The sequence below is a fragment of the Trachypithecus francoisi genome, unplaced genomic scaffold (assembly GCF_009764315.1).
Source record: "Trachypithecus francoisi isolate TF-2019V2 unplaced genomic scaffold, Tfra_2.0 Lachesis_group0, whole genome shotgun sequence".
Classification (NCBI taxonomy): Eukaryota; Metazoa; Chordata; class Mammalia; order Primates; family Cercopithecidae; genus Trachypithecus; species Trachypithecus francoisi.
This window is the reverse complement of record NW_022681453.1, coordinates 57,600,932-57,621,679: the sequence shown is the minus strand read 5'-3', so window position 1 is coordinate 57,621,679 and position 20,748 is coordinate 57,600,932. Positions and strand designations below refer to the sequence as shown.

Genomic DNA, 20,748 nt, shown 5'->3' with positions numbered 1-20,748 from the left:
GAGGCAGAGATGAACAAATATGGACTTGGTTCACAGGCTGGGGGCTGGGAGGAAGACATGCCTGTGGGATATCTGGGAAGGCTTCCTGAAGGAGGGGGCATGAGGGGCTCTGGAGTGTCAGCAGTGTTCCCATCCACTCATTCTGCTGCCCATACCTGTGGCCTTGGGCAAGGCTCTTAACCAGCTTGGATCCCATTTTCCCATCTCTCAAGGCCTCCCACAGCATTTGCTGGGCATGGATCATGTGCAAAGTCCATTCACATGCAATGAGGATGAAACTGGGGTCTCTGTGGGCTCCTCCAGGCCCACCAGCTGCCACCCCTGCCAACTCTGCTTCCAACCTGCTTACAGTGGGCAGGGCACAGAACTCGCCCTCGCCAAGCACCTCCTGGGTGCCCGGCTCCTGTTTCTGTGATTTGATCCTCCCAATAAGCTGGGGAGGTAGGCTCCACTCCCTATTCTCAGTGGAGCACAGTCCAAGAGGTGTGGCTAGCAGTACCAGGTCACAGGCGGGAGGTGGCGGGCTGGGATGGGAGAGGTGGGGAGCATGCATGTTGTGGGTGGGGTATGTAATGAAGTGCACGTGTGCCAGGGAGGGCATGCAGCCAGGCTCAGGAGCATGGTGCATGCAGTGTAGCTTCCAGGGTTTCTGAAATAGAAGCAGCCCCACCCCTGGCCCCCAACCCTGCCTCTTAATGCTCAAGGCCTCTCTGGTCTGGGCTGTGGGATCCTGGAGAGCAGCTTTGTTCTCAGGAGCCCCAGTTTTCCCCTCTGCCCTGAGCTTTCTCAAATGGATTTTTGGGTGTGGGCTTTGATGAGGCCTGCTGGCTGACAGGCCCCCAACTAAGTCCCCCTTATCTTGTCTGACTGCTGATCTGGCAGGGGACCCAGCACATGCAAAGGCCCAGAGACCAGAATTAGGGCAGGGACAGGCAGCTGCAGCTTTTGGTGCGCAGGGAATGGAAGGTTTAAGGACCCAGTGGCAGAGGATGATTTCAAAGCGGACCCAGAAGCTCAGGTCTGGCCGGATAAACATCCACACCCGCACCCCATCTCTCACCCTCCTGCCTACCCATGGCCCACTCGTCATCACCAATTCATGGGCTCTGGCTCTACAACCCACAGAATTTGAGTATGTGGCTTATGGTTTTGTGCCTCAGTTTTTCCATCTGTAAGCAGCAGGGAAGTCCCTGCGTCATGCGGCTGCTTTGAGGATTAAATGAGCTAATTCGTGTTCATCGCTCGGCTGAGGACTTGCTGAGTAATTAGAAATGTGACCATGACTAGTCACCATCTGTCCTCAGCCCACCCGCTGATATCTTCAACAGATATTCACAGAGCACACTCACTGAGCCAAGGCTGCGTGCGACAGTGAGCAAGGCAGGCGCAACCTTGCCCTCGTTTAGGGTCTAAGGGGGGAGGAGGGCGTTACAGAGATGTACACAGGCAGGTTTATCCCTGGTCACAGCCATGTGTATGCAGCATGGGAGGGGTGGGAGATGGAAGCCCAGCAGGTGGGGCATCGGGCTGCCCAGCTGAGCCTCCTGGACTAAGTGGGGTTTGGGCCTTAGAGCCCCTGGCTGCTGTTGTTGGGGGAGACCTTGAGGGATCTGAATGATGGAGGAGCCCTTGGTGAGGAGAAGCTGGAGAGGTGGCTTTGCCCTGCTCAGCCCTGGGCCCTGCAGAAAGAGGTAATGGGGCCGGAAGTGACCCCTCCAGCCACGTTGCCATGGCAGCCCTGGGGCCTAGAGAAGGGGTTTCCAGCCAGTGCCCCAGGCCTAGCTGGGCTGGGGGTCCTGTCTTTGAGCTGGAGCCCTGCCAGGGATCCAGACTGCCTCGGCCAGGACGTCCCTGCCTCTGAGCATGTCCAGATGTGGCCTAATGGAAGCCACATGCCCAGCTCCCTGGGCTGGGGAGAAGGGGTCTGACGTCTGTTGTCACTCAAGGGGCTTTGTGAGGGCGGCTTTTCCTGCAGGGCTGGCACAGTGGAGGACCACATGGAGGAATCCTGGGGCAGGGCGTCCCTCAGGAGGTTGGAGGTTCCCAGAGCAACTGGGGAAAGCCCCTGACCTGCAGAAGTCCTCAGCACAGCCTGTGGCCCCAGGAATGCATGGCAGGAAAGGGGCCCCTTCCTCAGGGCCTTACACAAGCAGGTTCTGCAGGGCAGGAGTATCTGAATGCCGTGATGCTCTGGCTAACAGGGAAACGCTAAAACTCAAATGACTGCTGCTGTCGACTGCAGACATCCCTCAACGCTGTGACTCTGTTAGGCACCGTGCTCAGCACTCTGTGATTACTGAGCCCCGTACTCCTCACAACAGTCCTCTTAGTTTACAGGAGCGGAGAGTGGGCTACAGGGAGCTCAGGCCACCGCCTGTGGACACAAGGGCAGAAAGTGGTGGAAGCAGGCTTCTCTTCTGCCTTCTTCAGCTCTTCACCCTCTGACAGTCATTTCTTTTTTTGTTTTGTTTTTGTTTTTGTTTTTGAGTTTCACTCTTGTCACCCAGGCTGGAGTGCAATGGCACGATCTTGGTTCATGCAACCTCTGCCTTCCAGGTGGTGATTCTCCTGCTTCAGCCTCCCAAGTAGCTGGGATGGCAGAAGCCCACCACCACGCCAGACTAATTTTGTATTTTTAGGAGAGATGGGGTTTCACCAAGTTGCCCAGGCTGGTCTCGAACTCCTGACTTCAGGTGATCTACCCACCTCGGCCTCTCAAAGTGCTGGGATTACAGGCGTGAGCCACCACAACCAGCCCACCCTCTGACAGTGGTTTTTGAGTGCCCAGCATGTGCACAGGAGCCAGACAGATGCTGAATGTACAGGTTGGGCAAAACCCAGCAGAGACCCTGCCCTTGGGGAGCTTGGGTCTTTGACGGGGAGATAAAGACCCCAGCAGTCACAGAGGTGTGATGTTCTGAGCAGTGATATGAGCTGAGGAGTGAAGTGGTGAGCCTCACTCAGGAGATCTGACTCCTCCTGGGGGTCAGGGAAGGCTCCCCGGAGGGAGCCTTGAGCTTCCACTTGAGCTGCAATGTGGAGGATGAGGTCGTAAGTGGGCAGTGGTGAGAAGGGGGTGCTCCAGGCAGGGGAAACAGCACGTGTAAAGGCTCTGTAGCCAGAGGGAATTGAACTTGATTGAAAGGAAGCTCTGACTGTTGTGAGAAGAAGCTGGGGAGGGGTAGGAGGGAGCCATATAGGGCAGAGGATGGCATGATCTGAGTTGTGTTTGAGGCGCTCCCTCCAGGTGTGGGGCTGTCCCGTCTCACACTGAGGGAGCACTGGGCCTTTCCAATGTCCATGGGTCTGTGAAGCCCCCAGATTGCCCAGGCTGTGGCAGCACAGGGTTATCTGCCCAGATTAACCTGTTTGCTAGAGGACTCCTGAAGCCTCTCCTCTCCAGTGTTGGCCCACAGGGGTTTCAAACATGGGTGGGGTCTTAGGAGCATCACCCCAGGGTCCCATGGAAGCTAGACCAGGTTTCTGGATCTGCAAGCCCCCAGCTGATGTGACAGAATCATACCCTGCAGAAGTTCAAGGCTGCTAAAGTGAGCACGAAGGGGTCAGCCTCGTGGGGGCTGTGGCCCCTGTTTAAGCAGCAGAGCCCTTTGAGGATGGCTCTTAGGTAGGCTCAGCGGACCCTTCCCCTCCTCACCACAGCCCATGGGGTCTTCTAATGGGGTGTCTGACTGTGCTGGGCTATGGAGGACCTGCTGGGAGCAGGCATGGACAGGCAGGAAGAGGCCTGGGCTGCCTACCTGCCTCTGCACAGCCTCAGGCCAGTCCCCATCTGAAGCCTGGGTGCCCTGGTCCTGGCTGCCTGCGCTGATGTGTCCAATGGAGTGTGTTGAACTCTGTGTCAGGTGGCTTGGAGGATATAGGATATACAGTCAGGCTCCAGGGCCTTCCAGGTCCACTGCTCACTGGTTGTGTGACCTGAGCCTCCAGCACCACCGCAAACCCCAGTTGCCTCACTGGTGAAACACCGTACATGGTTGTAAGCACTCGGTGCTGCTGGAAGGACTGACGGGAAGCTGCCTGCCCAGCTTGGAGAGGGGCCTCCATGGAGTGACAGTACAACTGGTGTGGCCCCACCAACTCCACTGGCCCAGCATGGCCAGCGGCCCTGCTCAAATGGCCCACCCACCTTGCCTCTGTCCACGAGTTCACTTCCTTCTACAACACATGCTTATGAGGTTAGAATTTGCTGCAGACACTTAGAAATGGGAAGACGTCACATAAAATCCAGCTTTCTGGCTGACATTTGTTGAAAACTTGGCAGAGGTGGCCATGCTAGGCTCCTAGGTTACAGGCCAGCCACCGGGGCAGCTGAGAAGAGACTGCCCTTCACATTTCCTGCCAGGGCATGCAGGGGCCTACTGGGCTGAGGCAGGAACCCTTCTCAGGGCCCCCAGCTCTGAAGATGTGTACCTTCTGGACCCTTGACCACAACCACAGCCCTACCGGAGGGCCCAGCACCTCCCACAACAGGAACCCCACTCCCACCACCCACCCACCCCATCCCAAGAGCTGGGCCTGGGAGAAGGTGCACTCTCACAGCCTCCTGCCCACATCAAGGGCCTAGGCTGGCCGCCCTAGGCCTGGCCCCACAGATCCAGCATGCCCAGCCCCAGGCAGAGACCTGGGGCAGTGGCCAGAGCCCGAGGCTGCCCTTCCCACACAAAGTGCCCTGAAGGAACCAGGACAGGGTCTTACCTTCAGGGCTGCTTCTGGGGACAGAATGGACAGAGTTGGGGTCTATGTCCTCCTCCACGTGGGAATGGGGCAGAACCTGCGGTTTCCTGGGTACTTCCCGGGTGGGTGGGATCCAGACTGCATCAGGCAGTGGTGTGGACAGGATGGTGTGGGGGCTGGGCTTGACTGGGTCCCTGGGAGAGCCAGGCATGGCCTGAGTCGGGATGAGAGCGGCCTTGCCCAGGCCCGGTGCAGGCGTCATACCCTCCAGCCCACTGCTGCGGGACGTGGCTTGGGCATCCGGGATGAGGTTCTCTTCGGGCCTTGCCCCGGCTTCTGCCCTCTCCTCCTGGATGGGAAGACTGGGTCCAGCTGGGGCTGTAGCGGGCAGCCCATCCAGCCCCCTGTGGCCACCTGCTGCCAGCTGCTCGGTGACAGCCATTTCCTCTCTCTCCTCCTCCTCCTCTTCTTCTTCCTCACTGTCCTCAGTCACTCTCCTAGCTTTGGCCTGCACTGGGGCTGGAGGACCCAGGGCAGCGGCTGCTGTGGGCCTGGGGAGGGCAGCTGGCCAGGGGGGTGCCTGGATGGTGGACAGTGGCTGACTCCCACCTCCCAGAGCAGCTGGGGGGCCCCCTGCACCTGCCTGGACTGCACCCGCCTGGACCTCACCCCCCAGGGCTGCTGCTGCTTCCACCTCGGCCACTTCCTGGTCATAGCTGTAGGGGTCTTCATAGTGTCGCTCAGGGTCACCCTCCTCGCCATCTGAGAAGTTCCCGTGGCAACCAGGGAGCTGGTAGCAGATGAGCTCTCCGCCGGCATCAGGGCAGTGGCAGGCCCGGCAGGGCGGCAGGTGAACAGTGTGGCCAGCTGCATACTTGCGGCCCGCGTGGACGCAGCCCACCTGGCCGCACTGTGGGCAGCTGTCAGCCACCACTACAGCCTCGATGCAGTTGGGCGGCAGCTCCGGGCACAGCATGAACTGGCAGCTGATCTTGCCGCCGCCTGGTGGGCAGGAGCATTCAGTGCTGCCAAAGTCCACAAAATAGGACTGACCGGCAGGCACGCGACCGCGCACGAAGCCACCCTGCAGGCAGTCGTAGTACTGGTAGCCCTCGCAGGCACAGCCCTGCTGCACACACGTGGCGCAGCAGGCACCCGGCTCCAGCGCCTCCTCAATGCAGTTCTCCAGCGGCGGGCACTCCACGCCCGTGCAGTCCTGCCGAGGGGCAGCTGCGGCCACGCTAGGGCCCAGGGCCAGGGCCAGGCCTAGTGCAAGCCAGGCTCCTGCAGGCTCCCAGAGCAGCACCATGGTCCAGGCCAGCCCAGGACGGTCCCCTCTCCTGCAAGACCCTGGGGGAATCGGAAAGGAAGCCTGTCAGTACTGGGTGTGCGCACACAGACAGAGTGCACACTGGCACACACATGGGCAGGGGGCCCAGCCTCAGCCACCTCACATGCATGCCTCATCCCCAGGAGCACACTAAGGACTGCCTCCCCCCCACACACAGGCTCTGCCACACGTGGGGCAGATCACAGACATGAGTGTGCAGTCACTGGGTGCCACAGGTGTTGAGCTGGAGTTGCTTACAGCCCCACGTGTGTTTGCTGGGCCACTCAACCCTCCACCCTCACCTGCATTCTGAGGCAGACCCTCTGAGTGAGCCCTCGTGCCCACACACATGCATGCACAGCCCCACACCCACTTGGTCGCACTCACCGGGGCACATCAGGCAACATGCCCCACAATCCTCCACGCAGTCACACACACTGTCTCACCTACAGCATGCCCATGTGCCAGTACACACCCTGGGCAGTCTCACACGCATCGTCCCATGCACACACCCGACCAATCCCTGCCCAGATCCCTGACTCAGTCCCCAGCCACGCACCACAGCTGCTGGCCAGAAAATACGGTCAGTGGGGAAATGCTGGGCAAGAACAAGACCCCCACTATAGCCCCAGCCCGCAGACCCTAGGACTCAGGAACACCCCTGTGAGACCCCCGGGACTGCAGGCTTAGCCCCAGGGGATGCTCCTGTCCACCTCCCCACTAGCACTGGCAAATGCATCCTGATGCCTTGCTGTCCCTAACACCCCACCAACTCCCCCAGTCATGTCCATTCTCCCCGCAATCCATCTCCACTCCCTCCCCACGGTCTCTACCCTTCCTTCCGTCTCTAGGCCCTGTCCCCGCTCTCCAGCCTCACCTCCGGTCTGCACTGGAACAGCCCCGCCACCTCCCTGCCCATCCTGACTCCACTCCTCCCCTTTCCCAGGGAACCCAGTCTGGTCTGACGGCAGCTGGCCCTGACGTGCCACGGCCCCACAGCCTGTCCCAGTTTCCCATGGCCAGCAAGGAAAGGTCTGGATTCCCAGCTGAACCTGGCACTCAAGGCCCTACAGGAGCCATCCCAATCTGACCCTCCCACCGGCCCTTAGGCCTGAACTTCCCCAAGGGATCTCTTCTCTCATCTTGCACAAGCCACTCAAATGCCACCTTTTCACCAATCCTCACGCCTCCTCCCTCCTCCACCCTGGCCCAAGTCCCCGGTGCCTGTAGCCCCACTTTTGACCCAGTGGCCATGCCTGCCTCTTCTAGACAGCGTGCTCCCCAAAGTCACAGGCAAGAGCTCCTTCTCCCACTCCCAGCCTAAAGCACAGCCCCACAGGGCAGTGACAGAGGGACAACGGGGCTCATCGTCACAGCAGTGGACCCCAGGCTGGCCCCATCTCTGAAGGAACGCCTCCTCTGTGCCTAGCCCCTCTAGGAACTGGGGGTTTATCAGCCAGCAAGACAGGTTCCCAGCATCCTCCCAGCACTGACACCCTCAGAGGTGGAGGGGCAGATAATAAACCCAAGAGCAAATCTGTAGAGAACTGAACGCCAGGCAGGCATGAGCCCCATGATGAAACAAACGAAGGGAATCAAGGAGGCGTGGCAGTGTCCGTGGCAGTGTTGGGGGAGCCTGCGTCAGCCTGGTGGAAGAGGAGGGCTTCTCTGAGGAGGGCATCCGGCAGGGAATGGCAGGGCCAAGGGGCTGAGGCCAGACCAGCAGCAGGCAGGTGAGGGACAGAGAGGGCCGCTAGAGCTGAGCCACGCCAGCACAAGGGTGGTAACTGCGGAGCAATGGGCTTACGGCCTGCTGTGAGGGCCTCTGGGTGTGCCTGCAAGTGCTAGAGCCTGGGACTCTCCAGTGCAAGGGACCCACCCAGCTGCCTACAGCAGGGGAGCCAGCAGCGAGCAGGTGAGAGAGCCCAGGGCAGTGAGTGAAGAGAGGCAGGAGTCAGGGGATCTATTCTGAAGGTAGGACTCACAGGATTTGCTGATGGATAGGATGCAGTGGACAGAAGAGAGAAGTCCAGGACCGCCTGAAAGGGGGAGCTGTGTGACTGAGGCAGGGAAGGCTGCAGTGGAGGTCCATGGACAGGCGGGGGGATGGAAGCCCATGCCCAGACCAGGCTCAGGGCCGGGGGAGTACCAGGGAGCCTTTGTGGCCTCGAGGGCTGACGCCCCTGCCCTCACACTGAGATGCCACCTCAGGAGACTGGAGGACTCCGTAAAGCCACTGACATTAGGAGTGGGCCGCAGGGATCTCTTCTCTCATCTTGCACAAGCCACTCAAATGCCACCTTTTCACCAATCCTCATGCCTGGGAGAATCAGGGCCTTTAACCCAGTCAGCAAACGCAAGGGCCCTCCAGACTGCAAGGGAGAGGTCCTCAGGTCCACTCTCAACAGTTCCTTTCTGTGTTTGTTTTTAGAGGCAGGGTCTCACTCTGTTGTCCAGGCTAGAGCACAGTTGTGTGATCATAGCTCATTGCAGCCTCAACCTCCCGAGCTCAAGCCATCTTCCCACCTCAGCCTTCTGAGTAGGTGGAACTACAGGTACACGCCACTACACCCAGCTAATTTTTTTAACAGGGGTCTCACTGTGTTGCCCAGGTTGGTCTTGAACTCTTGACCTCAAGTGATCCTCCCACCTCAGCTTCCTACAGTGCTGGGATTACAGGCATGAGCCACCATGCCAGCTGACAGTGCCTTTTAGGAAAGGAAATCTTTGGCCAGGCGAGGTGACTCATGCCTGTAATCCCAGCACTTGGGAGGCCAAGACAGGTGGACCACTTGAGGTCAGGAGTTCGAGACCTGGTCAACATAGTGAAACCCCATCTCTACCAGAAATATAAAAATTAGCTAGGCATGATGGCATGCACCTGTAATCCCAGCAACTCGGGAGGCTGAGACACGAGAACTGGTTGAACCCCGGAGGTGGAGCTTGCAGTGAGTCGAGATCGTGCCACTGCACTCCATCCCGGACAACAGAGTGAGACTCCATCTCAAAACAAAAGGAAATCTTTGGTGAACTGAGACCCAAGCTCCCTGCCCTCCTGCCTTCCAGTGCATCACACACCTAGGCATGAACATTGCGTCCTGAGAGGACAGTACCCTGGCCACAGGACACAGGGCTGTCCGAGAACTTCTTCCAGAGGAACTTCCTGCCCAGCCCACCCTGCCCCACCACCTGGTCCACCAAGTCTGTCCCCTTGCTCTGCTCACTGGCACAGCCCCCAGGGTGGCCCGGCCCCTCGGCCTCCTGAGTGCCCGGCATCACATTCTGTCCATGCTCAAGCAATCCCAAACCTCAGGCTTGCCCATCTCCCCACTCCAGGCCCAGGGCAATCATAAAGAACATCAGGCCCAAGCCTGACTCGACATTCTCCACATCTACTGTGCAACCCTAGGCACGGCCCTTGCCCTCTCTGAGCCCTGGTTCTGCATCTACACATGTTCCACCACACCTCAGGTCATGGTCAGGGGCCCACCAGCATTCTCTGGCCCACAAGTGCATTTTGTTTGGCCCACACAGTGGGTTTCTCATTTTAAATTGGTTACCAGCATGCATAAATTGAAAACGTTCACATAAAAATTCAGGTTTCCAACTCCTGTTTCAAGCCACAGAGCTCCGGCCACCCTGAGATATCACATGGGGTGTGAGCTCCCAGGTTCCCCATGTCGTCTGGGCCCCCCCAAATGCATGCAGCTCAGAGTACCCTGGTGCTGCTGAAGGTTGTCCACTCAGGAGGTGAAAGGACTATCTGGGATGTGTCGAGAGGGAGTGGCCCACGTGGGGGAGGGGGTCCAGGCCCCTTGGGGTGGCTCACCTGGGAGAAAAGCAGACCCCCCTGTCCTCACATCTCCACAGTTGTTCCCAATGGAGCGTGTATGTGTGGCGTGGAGGTGGGGGCGTGGAAGAGATGGTAGATGTCAGCTACCATCAGCTACCACCAAGTGGAGAACGCTCCCTCCAGGGCAGGGACAGACCAGGCTGCTGGGCAGGAGTGAGCTCCCTATCACCGGAAATAAGCAGGGCTGGGGACACTCGTACAAGAGAGAAGTAGGAGGGCACAGTCTCTACACTGCAGGGTCACAGAATCAAACATGCCCCTCCTGGGAGCTCCAACTGAGTTTACTCACATCCCCAGCCTCTGCAGACAGCCCCCACCCCTCACCAACCTGAAAAGAGAAACCCCTGGAGATGGGGTGGGGAAGGAGGCCTGACCTCCCTGTGGGGGCAGTCCCAGCAGTCAGAGCCCGGCCAGCAAACAAAGCCCCTGGGACAGAATGTGGTGGCCTGCCAGGCAGTCACACTGCAGCAAGCCAGCCCTCCCGGGTGGGCACGTAAAAACCAGCAAGATGCAAAGTAAAACCACTGCAGTCTCTCCCTTGCTTCCATCAGGAAGGCAAACACTAGCATAGTGGTGTTATTATCATTCTTATGCCACTGGCCGAAGTGTCACCTGGAGCAACCTCTCTGCAAGGTAGTACCCATGTGAGAATTCAGCACATGCACTCCACGACCCTGTGCTTCTGACGCCCAGTATGCGACTCAGAGAAGTCTGTACCAGGTCCACATGGCCCTGGTGGTCACCGGGCTGCCACCTGGGGACGGGAAAGGTTGGCAGGTGGAGGACACCAGGCCAGTCACTCTCCAGGCTGGCCTCAGGCTGTACCCCTAGGAGGGGTGAGGGTTGGTAACTGTTGGCATTTTTAAAAGATGCATGCTTTACATATCATCATGTGTGTAATATAAATCATGGCATTAAAAAATAGGCAGGAAACAGGATCTTGCTCTGCTGCCCAGACTGGTCTCAAACTCCTAGGCTCAAGCAATCGCCCTGTCTCGTCTCCCAGAGTGCTGGGATCACAAGCGTGTGCCTCTGCGCCTAGCCATTCCTCTGTATTTGGCGGCCCATTCTTCACAGGAAGAGCCAAAATGACAATGGGCATTTAGGTGACAATGAGGACATCAAGCTACTATGAAGTGGCACTCAGCACTTAGCATCTGGGAGTGCATCCAGCACTGTGAGCAAGGCTTTGCCGCTGGAGTAGAGACACAAGAGCAGGCTCCAGACAGGACCAGCGGTGGGTGAGGCTACCACAGCTTTGGTCTTTGTTGATCAAATCCCTGCTGTGGGTTGGGGGACCAGGGTATTCTAAAGTGGCAGCAGGGTTCACACCTGGGGTTACGTACTCAGGGCCATCACTTGAACGTGCACAGGGCAGTGTGGGAGCGGGGAGACATTCAGCCAGGGTCTTCCCCACGCAGTGTCCAGCACGGACAGGTGACTCAGCACACAGTGTGAGCCCCCTGGAGACCTGCCCAGTCCCCACAAGGCACCTGGTGCAGTCAGAATGGGGAGGGAGGGCTCTGGCACATCAGAGGCAGAAGTGCCTCAGGATGTGGCTCAGGCCCCAGCTGCCTCTCTTACCTGGCCACAAGCTCTTCGCTCTGCTATCCAGGGAAGGGCCCCAACCTACCACAAAAACAAACACACATCCTATAGTAAAGCGACACTGCTTCCTTAGATAAATTAACCTCCACATTCATCCACAGCAGGCCCCACATGAAACCTCTCTGGGCTGGCAAGGACAATGGAAGGTCAAGGCCAACTGGGGGGGACATCTCCAGTGCTGCCACTGTGGAAAGTGGGGTCCCACCTTAGTGGGTACACAGGCCACAGGATGTGACACTGGATCAGGAAGGAAAGGTCTTCCCGCCTCCAGCTCTGACCCTTCTGGCTCTGATGAGATCCAGCAAATACAGATCTGGGATGTGCATAGACATCTCAGAGAAATGATGGAGAACTGTCTAGCATTTAAAGATGTCCTGTACAGTATTTGGGATACATCCGTCACTTATCTGAAATTCCACTTAACTGGGCAACCTCCATTTGATCAGGCAACTATAGATAAGAACGAAGTCTCAGGTTGGTGCCGGTATGGCTTTAAAATTTTTTAAATATTTGCAGGGGATCTCTTTTAAAAACTAATAAGCAGCTATATCAAAACACTGGGACTTGCAAACAGCTGAGGATGACAGCAGGGAAATAAACACACAAGACACTCACAGACAAGACAGTGACAAAGAAACCCGGAATCAGTACCACCTGGTCCGCTGGCTCCGCCCACACGGCTACCCCCGGGCCCAAGTCCAAGCAGAGAGCAGGCACAAACCAGACCCCCAGCCTGTCCACACACAGATGTGTTTGTGGGGCCCACATGGTGCTTTTTAAATTGGTTGCCAATATTATTCACTGATAATTAATTTAAGATGATAACTAATGTCAGGACATCTGACAATGAAGCTGTGGGGCCCAGCAACAGGGCTTCCCTGGACTAATCGAGATCCACACTCCCTTCCCATTGGCATCATTGGGCTCCCTGGGTCATCTCTACCAGCCCGAACACTCCAAGGCTGGAGCATCTCTTGACCACACTAGGAGGAGAGAGGCCTGCATGAGGTGGGAGCTCCTGCCCCTCCAACCACCCCGCCCCAGGGTCGCCTCCAGAATAGCTTGGTTTCCTGGGTTAGGACCTTCCTCTTCTATATGTGGTAGATGCTGGGAGTTCTCGCCCTCTTCCAAGGAGACCACCCCTAGCCACATGGTGTAGTCAGCCTCAGTATGTCAGCTGCATCAGAGTCCAACCCAACACCCACAGTAATGCAAGACCCACAGTGCTCAGAGGGATATGTGAGCTGCACACTGTCTTAGACTGGGCTCCGCAGAAGCAGAGTCCGAGGCAGGGACACTTGAGGGCATGGTCTGTCGGGGGAGAGCGCTCCGGAGAAGGGCAAAGGAAAGCAGGCAGAGCCAGGGGGAGCTGGGCAAGGCTGCATCTCAGCTGCAGTCCAGAGACCCACAAGAAGCCATGCAGTGTGGGGGGGCGCCCCAGTCTCATCCCATTCAGAGGCATGTCAGTCACTGGCCAAAGACCATGGAGAGTGACTTCCCAGGCACCTCATGGGGAAGTGACACCTGCCAGCAAAGGGCAGGTGACTGGAGAAGGCACAGGTGTGAGCCATCAGCAGCCAGCACCTGTGGCCGCTGGGAGACACGTGCACCTCCAGGTGAGAGACCTGGGTGGGCACCCACCGTGGCCATGGAGTTTACTGAGCACAGACACACAGACACACACCAGGTAGAGGCAGGCAAGACAGCCTGGTCCTAGAAACTGTCCAAAAATCTACCCTTAATTTATAAGTGGGCCTGAGACCACCTGAGGCCCAGAAAGTAATTTTTTAAAAATAATATTGGCACATCCAAGTTCACTACACTGTTATTCATGATATACTCGAGTGACACGGATCAACCCAAGTGACCATCAATGGATGGACGGATGAACAAAATATTCCATACAATGGAACACTATCAGCCTTGACAGGAGGGGCATTCTGACCCACGCTGCAACACAGATGAACTCTGAGGACACCGTGCTAGGTGAATAAGCCAGATACCAAAGGACAAATCCTGTGTGATTCCATTTCTATGAGATATCTAGAGTCATCAAATTCAGAGACAGAAAGTAGAATGGTGGGTCCAGGGACTAGAGGTGGGAAGCAGGAGGAGCTCCTGCTTAATGGGGACAGAGTTTCTGTTCAGGATAATGAAAAAGTTCTGCAAATAGATAGTGATAATGGTTGCACAACAATGTGAATTTCCATAATGCCACTGAACTGTGCACTTAAAAAGGTTAAAATGGTATATTTCAGCCAGGCATGGCCTGCAATCCCAGCACTATGGGAGGCCGAGGTGGGCAGATCACGAGGTCAGGAGATCAAGGCCATCCTGGTCAACATGGTGAAACCCTGTCTCTACTAAAAATACAAAAATTAGCCAGGTGTGGTGGCATGTACCTATAATTCCAGCTACTCGGGAGGCTGAGGCATGAGAATTGCTTGAACCCAGGAGGTGGAGGTTGCAGTGAGCCGAGATCGCTCCACTGCACTCCAGCCTGGGCGACAGAGCAAGATTCCATCACAAAAAAAAAAAAAAAGTAAACTTCATGTTACATATATTTTACCAAAATGAAAGACAATAATCACACACATGCACTGTAGAGCCAAACGTAAATAAAGAAAGAACAGGGAGAAGAAAAGGAAGAAGAACTGCACTGAAAATGGACAGGAAATAAGGGCTGCTCCTGAGACCTCCCCTTCGCAGTATGCTTCCTGGCAGCCAAGGCCAAAAGGGAAATTAGAGGGTGACCCGGTACTCCTTCTCTGATAAGAGGAAGTCATCTAGTTCACTGGGGAAAAATAAACTTGTTCTTGGCACAAAGCATTAAGTAGGAATTTTAGCAGTTAATCAAGTTCGTGTCTAACTACCACTTCCTCAGTGCCAACACAATGCCAATCACTGGACTGCGAGTTTCCAGGGATATTTATTTTCCTTAACCATTTAACACCTACAAACGAGGAAACTGAGGCCCAGACAGAGTAAATGATCTGTCCAAGGCCACATAAATCGTAAAAGCTGTGGGGATTTGAACAGGTCTGTCTGGCCGAGAAAGTAGAGCTAGAGTCCTTTAGTTTGCAGCTATTCATCAAACAGTTGCTACCCGCCAGCCCACTGCAGATGCTGGGATATGGCAGTGAACAAGACGAGAGAAAGTCCTACCCGCATGCAGCCAACATTCTGACGGGGGGAAGAAATAAGGGCGTTGCGACAGAGACAGACTGCATGCTCCTTTGGCAATAATGGTCAAACGAGGAGGCCTCGGAGGCAACATTTCAGCCAACACCTACTTGGTGGTATCATGCAAAAATGTGGTGGCCATGCAAAGATCTGGGGAACGGTATCCCAAGCAGCACTAACAGTATGTGCAAATGCCCTGAGGCAGGAACCAGCCTGACACACTGCAGCTGGCATGCAGCAAACAAGGAAGAGAGTGGTCGCTGGGAAGTGAGCAGCACAGAGAAAAATGATAGAGGTTGGGGAGGGGAACATGCACATCAAGGAAGAAGAGATGCCAAGGAGGGGGCATTCAGTCAGTCACTGCATCCAGGGCCCAGGGACCTCGGCAAAGCATCTGGTACATTTAGTGGATGTTGTCCCAATAGGGTGGCAGGGCCACCACTAGGTCACAGCACACTGGGAATTCAAGAACAAACTGTAGACACCCCTTTTCAGAAATCTGAGACAGATTCTGGTCATATAAAGTATAAAACCTGGTAAAATCTTAGCTATATCATTCAGGGACTGCAAATGTAGGAACGAGAACTAGAAAGTGAAGCAGGAGTTGTCACCCTCAAAGTCTAGCAGCCAGTAAGGGAAATCGGAGGACCTATGGGGGCAGGCAGTGTCCTCTTGCTTTGCCTAGGCGGTGGTTATCCAAGCATTTCCTCTACCACCCTACACCGACTTTTAGCTACTCTTTTGTATGTGTGTGTTTTCTTCCCCTTCAAAGAAACTTTGTATCTAGCTAGCTGGGAGGCTGAGGTGGAAGGATTACTTGAGCCCAGGAGTTGGAGGCTGCATTGAGCTATAATCACACCACTGCACTCCAGTCTGGGTGACAGAGCAAAACCCCGTAACTAAAAGACAAGAGAGAGAGACTTTTTTAAAAAAATTAAAAAGTACCATTGCAGTAATCCAGAAAAAGGAAACAAAAGCCAGAGAAGGTATTGGCAGGAGAAACTTGGAAAGAAGGGGAGTGATTTGAAATTCACAAATTATCAAAGCAAAGTAATCATGTTGGCTTCAATCTTGAAAACTACAGTTGCCTTCATTTCCTCATGGGCAAATGTCTTAATAATAGCATGATGTGCAAAAAGACCAGAAGCTTGGCTGCGAGGAAAGGGCTACCGGGCCAGGAGGATGAGGAGAGGTCTATGGTCCTTTCTGTTGAGCAGGTGAGGCTGGATGGGTCGTGTGAGACCCCCAAGGAGGAGGAGGGAGACGGCAGGTCCAGGGCAAGCCCTGCATGTGAAATACAGACCAAGCCGTGGGCCGCAGGTGGGGTTTAGGGTGCCAGGTGTCTCGTGCTCCTCACACGCTCACTGGTCACTGGGTCCTTCCTTCAACAGGGTGAGCTCATGAGAACCCTGGGAAAAATAATCCTTCAAGTGGAACAGCCAGGGTTTTCTCCCCTCCCTTCCCTCTCCTCCCTAAAACAAGAAAAAACAAGAAATGAATAAAAAGCTCCTTCAATTTTAGGTAAGAGGTGACCTTACATACACAATCACTAATCTCATTACCAACATAAGCAGGTGAAAAATTACAAAGATTAATGTCCGTGACTTTTAATCAACCTTTGAGAAAAGAAAATGTTGCTTTTGGCATTGAAGAGAGCTGGTATTTTCCTTCCCCACAAGTTACTCCTCTGCAAAGAGGAAACACTCCCAGGGTGGGAGCGATGAGAAATGAGGCTGCCCACGGCCAAGGCTGAGCTCACCGCCCTCCCCACCTGGCGCTCCACACACCCTCCACCCGACCCTAAAAGGAGGCACACCCTTGCCCCCCCTGGGGTGGGGGGAGTCCTAAGATCCCCAGGCATCCTCCACATGGTCTACCCCTGGACCGAGATCCTGCCTCCAGGGACCGCTCATCACTTCTCATCCCTGCTCCAAACCCTGAATGGTTCTCTATCAGCTCTGGCCCCCTGGAGAATGTGAAAAAAGCTGTGGATAACACACACCCAGCTCCACCAAAAAAAGGCCCATAATGAACCAAGCTCTGCAGCGATGCCAGGTGGTTTCTGACCACCTGGCACATATTCAGCCTCTTTCCAAGAACAGCCCCTAGATTTCATTCTGTGCCCCCATCACCCTGCTGGAGCTCCAATCAGCACTTCCCATTCCCCCTCGCAACAGTGCCTGACTCAGAGATGGACACCAGCACAATTAGAGCCTATAAGACCCACCTCAGGTGAAACACTGGGCAAATGGCTTCTCTCTTTCCTACTGTATTAGACTAAAGATGATTTAATATCAAGGATACCTGAAGCCATCTTGTCATCAAGTGGAGACTGTTAGAGGCTGGCACCTGCTCATAAAACACATAAAAGCCAAGAAATCCAACAAAAAGAAACAGGTCATAGTGATCACTGCCCGGCACCTGGATCCAGCTGTGCCTGAAGCTAACTGAAAGCTGAACTTCACAATGACATGAACTCCTTTTGATTAAGCTAACTTGGACCAGGTTTTCTGTCCCTTGCAACCAAAAGCCTTAACAGACACATGGGCACATACCTAAAACTGCTGTGTGAGGGAGTTTCATAGACTCCCTGGAGTCCACTCACAGACCCCTGGCTGAAGATCTGTGGCCCAAAGATAAAGAAAAAGCTCCTAACGGAGACATTCAAAGCCCTTCACCATCTAACCCCACCTAGCTTTCCTAACCCATTCCCCTCTGTTGTCTTCCACACACCCAACCCCTGCTAAACTGGAAAATGCTCTCTGGTTCCCAACCCCCCATTTTTCTCTTATCATTAGCTCAACCTGCGACGCCCTCTCTCCTGAAACTCTCCTAGAACCCTGAACACCCAAATCCCACCCCATGCTTTAAGGCCAAGCCCCAAGGGTGGGGTATGTAGGTAGATGGACAGGTGGGTGGATGGATGGATGGCTAAAAAAGTGGGTGGGTGGATGGGTGTGTAGGTATATGGATGGGTGGGTAAGTACAGAGGGGTAGATTAATTAATCCGTATGGCCCTAGCACAGGGCTGGCACAGAGGATGGCATGAGTGATGAATGTGAGTATCACAAACATTTATCCCAGAAGGGCTTCAGAAACAGAAAAGGCTTCCCTGAAGTCACCTGGCTAGTCACTGGCTAAGTGACTATACACAAGCACTTTCACTCCTGCGTCTGCTTTTAGTCTCACAAAGGGCTGAGATCCTAGACTTGGGTGGCCAGGTAGGGGGAGTGGGGCCAGCAAGAGACAGGCAGAAAGAGACACAGAGACTGACAGAGACAAGGAAAGAGATCCACCAGGGAGACAGAAAGAGAGCAAGACAGAGAGATGGAGAGAAGCACAGACCGAAAGTCAAGCAGACAGCCAGAGACAGACAGCCTGTGCAGACAGGCAGGCGGGGCTGGCCTACGGCAGACCCAGGCTCCCTCGGTCACCACAGCATCTGGAAGGAGGCAGCAGCCAAGGGAGCAGGCAGCCCAGTCTCCTCTGTGACTCCCTCAGGCCTTTGCTGTGCCCAATTTATTTGCACGGCCCTGAAATTTAGGAATTTCTCAGGGCTGCCAGTGAGGCGGCCGGTGTGTAACCAACAGCGGTGTCTGGCCCAGTCTGTGGTATAACTGTCAGGCTCAAGAGCCTTGGAGGCCTCCAAGGCAGTCAGCCCCTGCTGCCAAAGCCAAGAGAGACAGCCAGCAGGACCAAGTTCTGGACTCCCAGAGATTAGAGCTCAAATTTGAACCCAGCCCTGCCAGTAGGTTGTTGGGCACCTTGGAGCACGTGACCCTCTGAGCAGCAATGCTTTCATCTGCACAATGGGTCTAATCACATCAGCCTCTCTTTTTCCTCTGGGGAACCCCCTCTCACACTTCAGGCTAGGTGGACTGCTGGATGGCCAATGAGAGGTGTCCCTGCCCCATCCACGGTGACAGGTCAGAACAGTCACACAACCCAGTCACATGGCCCACGCTGATGCTCCTGGGAGGGGGCTGCCTTGCTCCAGAGCTTCTGAGCCTGGAGCTGCTGGGGCACCTAACCACCACATGGCACAGCCTGCCTGGGAGTATGGAACACAGAGAACAGCAGAGCAAGAGACGGAGACCCAGTCCTGATGGCGTTTGCAGAGGCCCTGGATATAGCCATGCGTGAAGCTACATCCCGTACTTTTTTAGTTCCGTGACATTTTTGCTGAAATTGTACTTTCTATCACCTGTAACCAAAATTATCCTGACATTTGTGACAACAAAGAAAGAAGGAACACCTTCTTGTATTCGTGGCTGACAACCCCAAAATGTCTATGTTGCTGGTGTTATGAAACTGTATATCTGCAGTAGACTAGAGCCCTCCTAGGGCAGCAGGCTGCCTCGCTCAGTCCCCAGGCTCAGGGAACGGCTCCAGACATGCCCCTGGGGCCACATCAACGCATGACCCCCTGACCCTCCCCAGCCACAGCTGACTGGCCCAGGGCAGACGTTCTTCCCAGGCTGGGCTGGTCGCAGTGGCCGGATCTCAGCTCACTGCAAGCTCCGCCTCCCGGGTTTGCGCCATTCTCCTGCCTCAGCCTCCCGAGTAGCTGGGACTACAGGCGCCCACCACCTCGCCCGGCTAGCTTTTTTGTGTGTTTTTTAGTAGAGATGGGGTTTCGCTGTGTTAGCCAGGATGGTCTCGATCTCCTGACCTCGTGATCCGCCCGTCTCGGCCTCCCAAAGTGCTGGGATTACAGGCTTCAGCCACCGTGCCCAGCCCCTCCCTGAGCTCTTGAAGTGGAAATAAAAGAAAACACAGACCACCTGCAGGGGAAGAAACAGCAAGTTCTGAAGGTGGGCACACATTTCCTGCCATGTGGTGGGCATCATTTCGAGAGAATCAGGCAGGCTCACACAGAAAGGCAGAGACAAAAGAAAGATGGGGCGTGAGGGAGTCCTGGTGGCTGCAGCTTGACCCAGGGCTGACAGATCACTAGTCCTTCCATGAGGATGGAGTGGGGCCCCTATATCTCTTGAGTAGCCTCAGACACAGAGAAGCCTGTGCAAAGGGGCCCCTGCTTCCAGCAATGGGCAGGCCAACTTCTGAAGTCACTGTGGGGGACCAAGATCAGGTCACAGGTGGGCTACCGTGTCATGTGCTGATGCCCAACCAGCCCCTGGGAACGCCAACATCTGGGGCCAAGAAGGGGTCACTCCTCCCATCCCATGCACAGGAAGCCACGGCTTCCCCACCACACCCTGCCTTGGGGTCACAGGGTGACCATTCAGGGACCAGCAGCTGGTATTACAGCATTTCCATCCTCGGCAGTTCATTAAACCAGTCTGTTACAGGCTGAACATCTGTGTCCTCCCCACATTCCTATGTGAAAGCCCTGACCCCAGTGGGATGGTATCAGGAGGTGGGGCCACCCATTAGGAGACATGGGTGGAGCCCTCATGTGTGGATTAGTGTCCTTACAGGAAGAAAGACCAGGGCTCACTCGCCCTCCCTCCCTCTCTTCCCTTCTCTCTCTCTTTCCCTCCACTACTCCCCACTCCCCGCCCCCCACCACATGAGGACACAGCAAGAAGGCAGCCATGTGCACAACGGGAAGAAAATTCTCACCAGGAATGAAATCTAGGGCTTAGACTTCCGGCCTCCACAACTGAGAAATAAATGTCCATCTTCAATCCCCTCCTCAACTCATCTGTGACATTTGCTACCGCAGCCGGAACCCACTAGGACAGTCTTAGGGCATGGAGCTGGGGACACAGAGGACATGGCCACTCCCTGAGAGCCAGAGACTTGGTCTCAGAGAAGACATTCCTGCTAGAGGCCTGGGGCCTCCTCCATTGACCCCAGCCCAGCACGAAACCCACCAAGGCAGCCCCAGGAGATGTGAGGTATGCCATGCCCAGCCACAGGGGCCTTTCCCAGTAGGGCTAGAGATGACTGTGCAGAGACAGCTGATTTCAGGGACAAGCACCAAAGCTCGGTGGTCCTGTGGTGAGGAAATGTCCCTGCAACTCCCTCTGAAGCAATCCCACTATCAGAGACCGTCTCTGGGCAGAATGGGTGTGCCTCCCACACCTCTCAGACGCTTGCCAACCGTTCTTTT

At 55.4% G+C, this 20,748-nt stretch overlaps 1 protein-coding gene across 3 annotated transcripts in view; it reads right to left on the bottom strand.

Moving 5' to 3' along the window:
* Nucleotides 1-20,748, bottom strand: part of FBLN2 (fibulin 2) — a 90,581-nt gene that overhangs the window by 59,570 nt on the left and 10,263 nt on the right. For all 3 annotated transcript variants that reach the window (XM_033210775.1, XM_033210776.1, XM_033210777.1), the window contains exon 2: nt 4,717-6,045. In XM_033210775.1, the coding sequence (XP_033066666.1) occupies nt 4,717-6,004 (1,288 nt within the window). In that variant the 5' untranslated portion in view covers nt 6,005-6,045. The remainder of the gene's footprint in view (nt 1-4,716; nt 6,046-20,748) is intronic.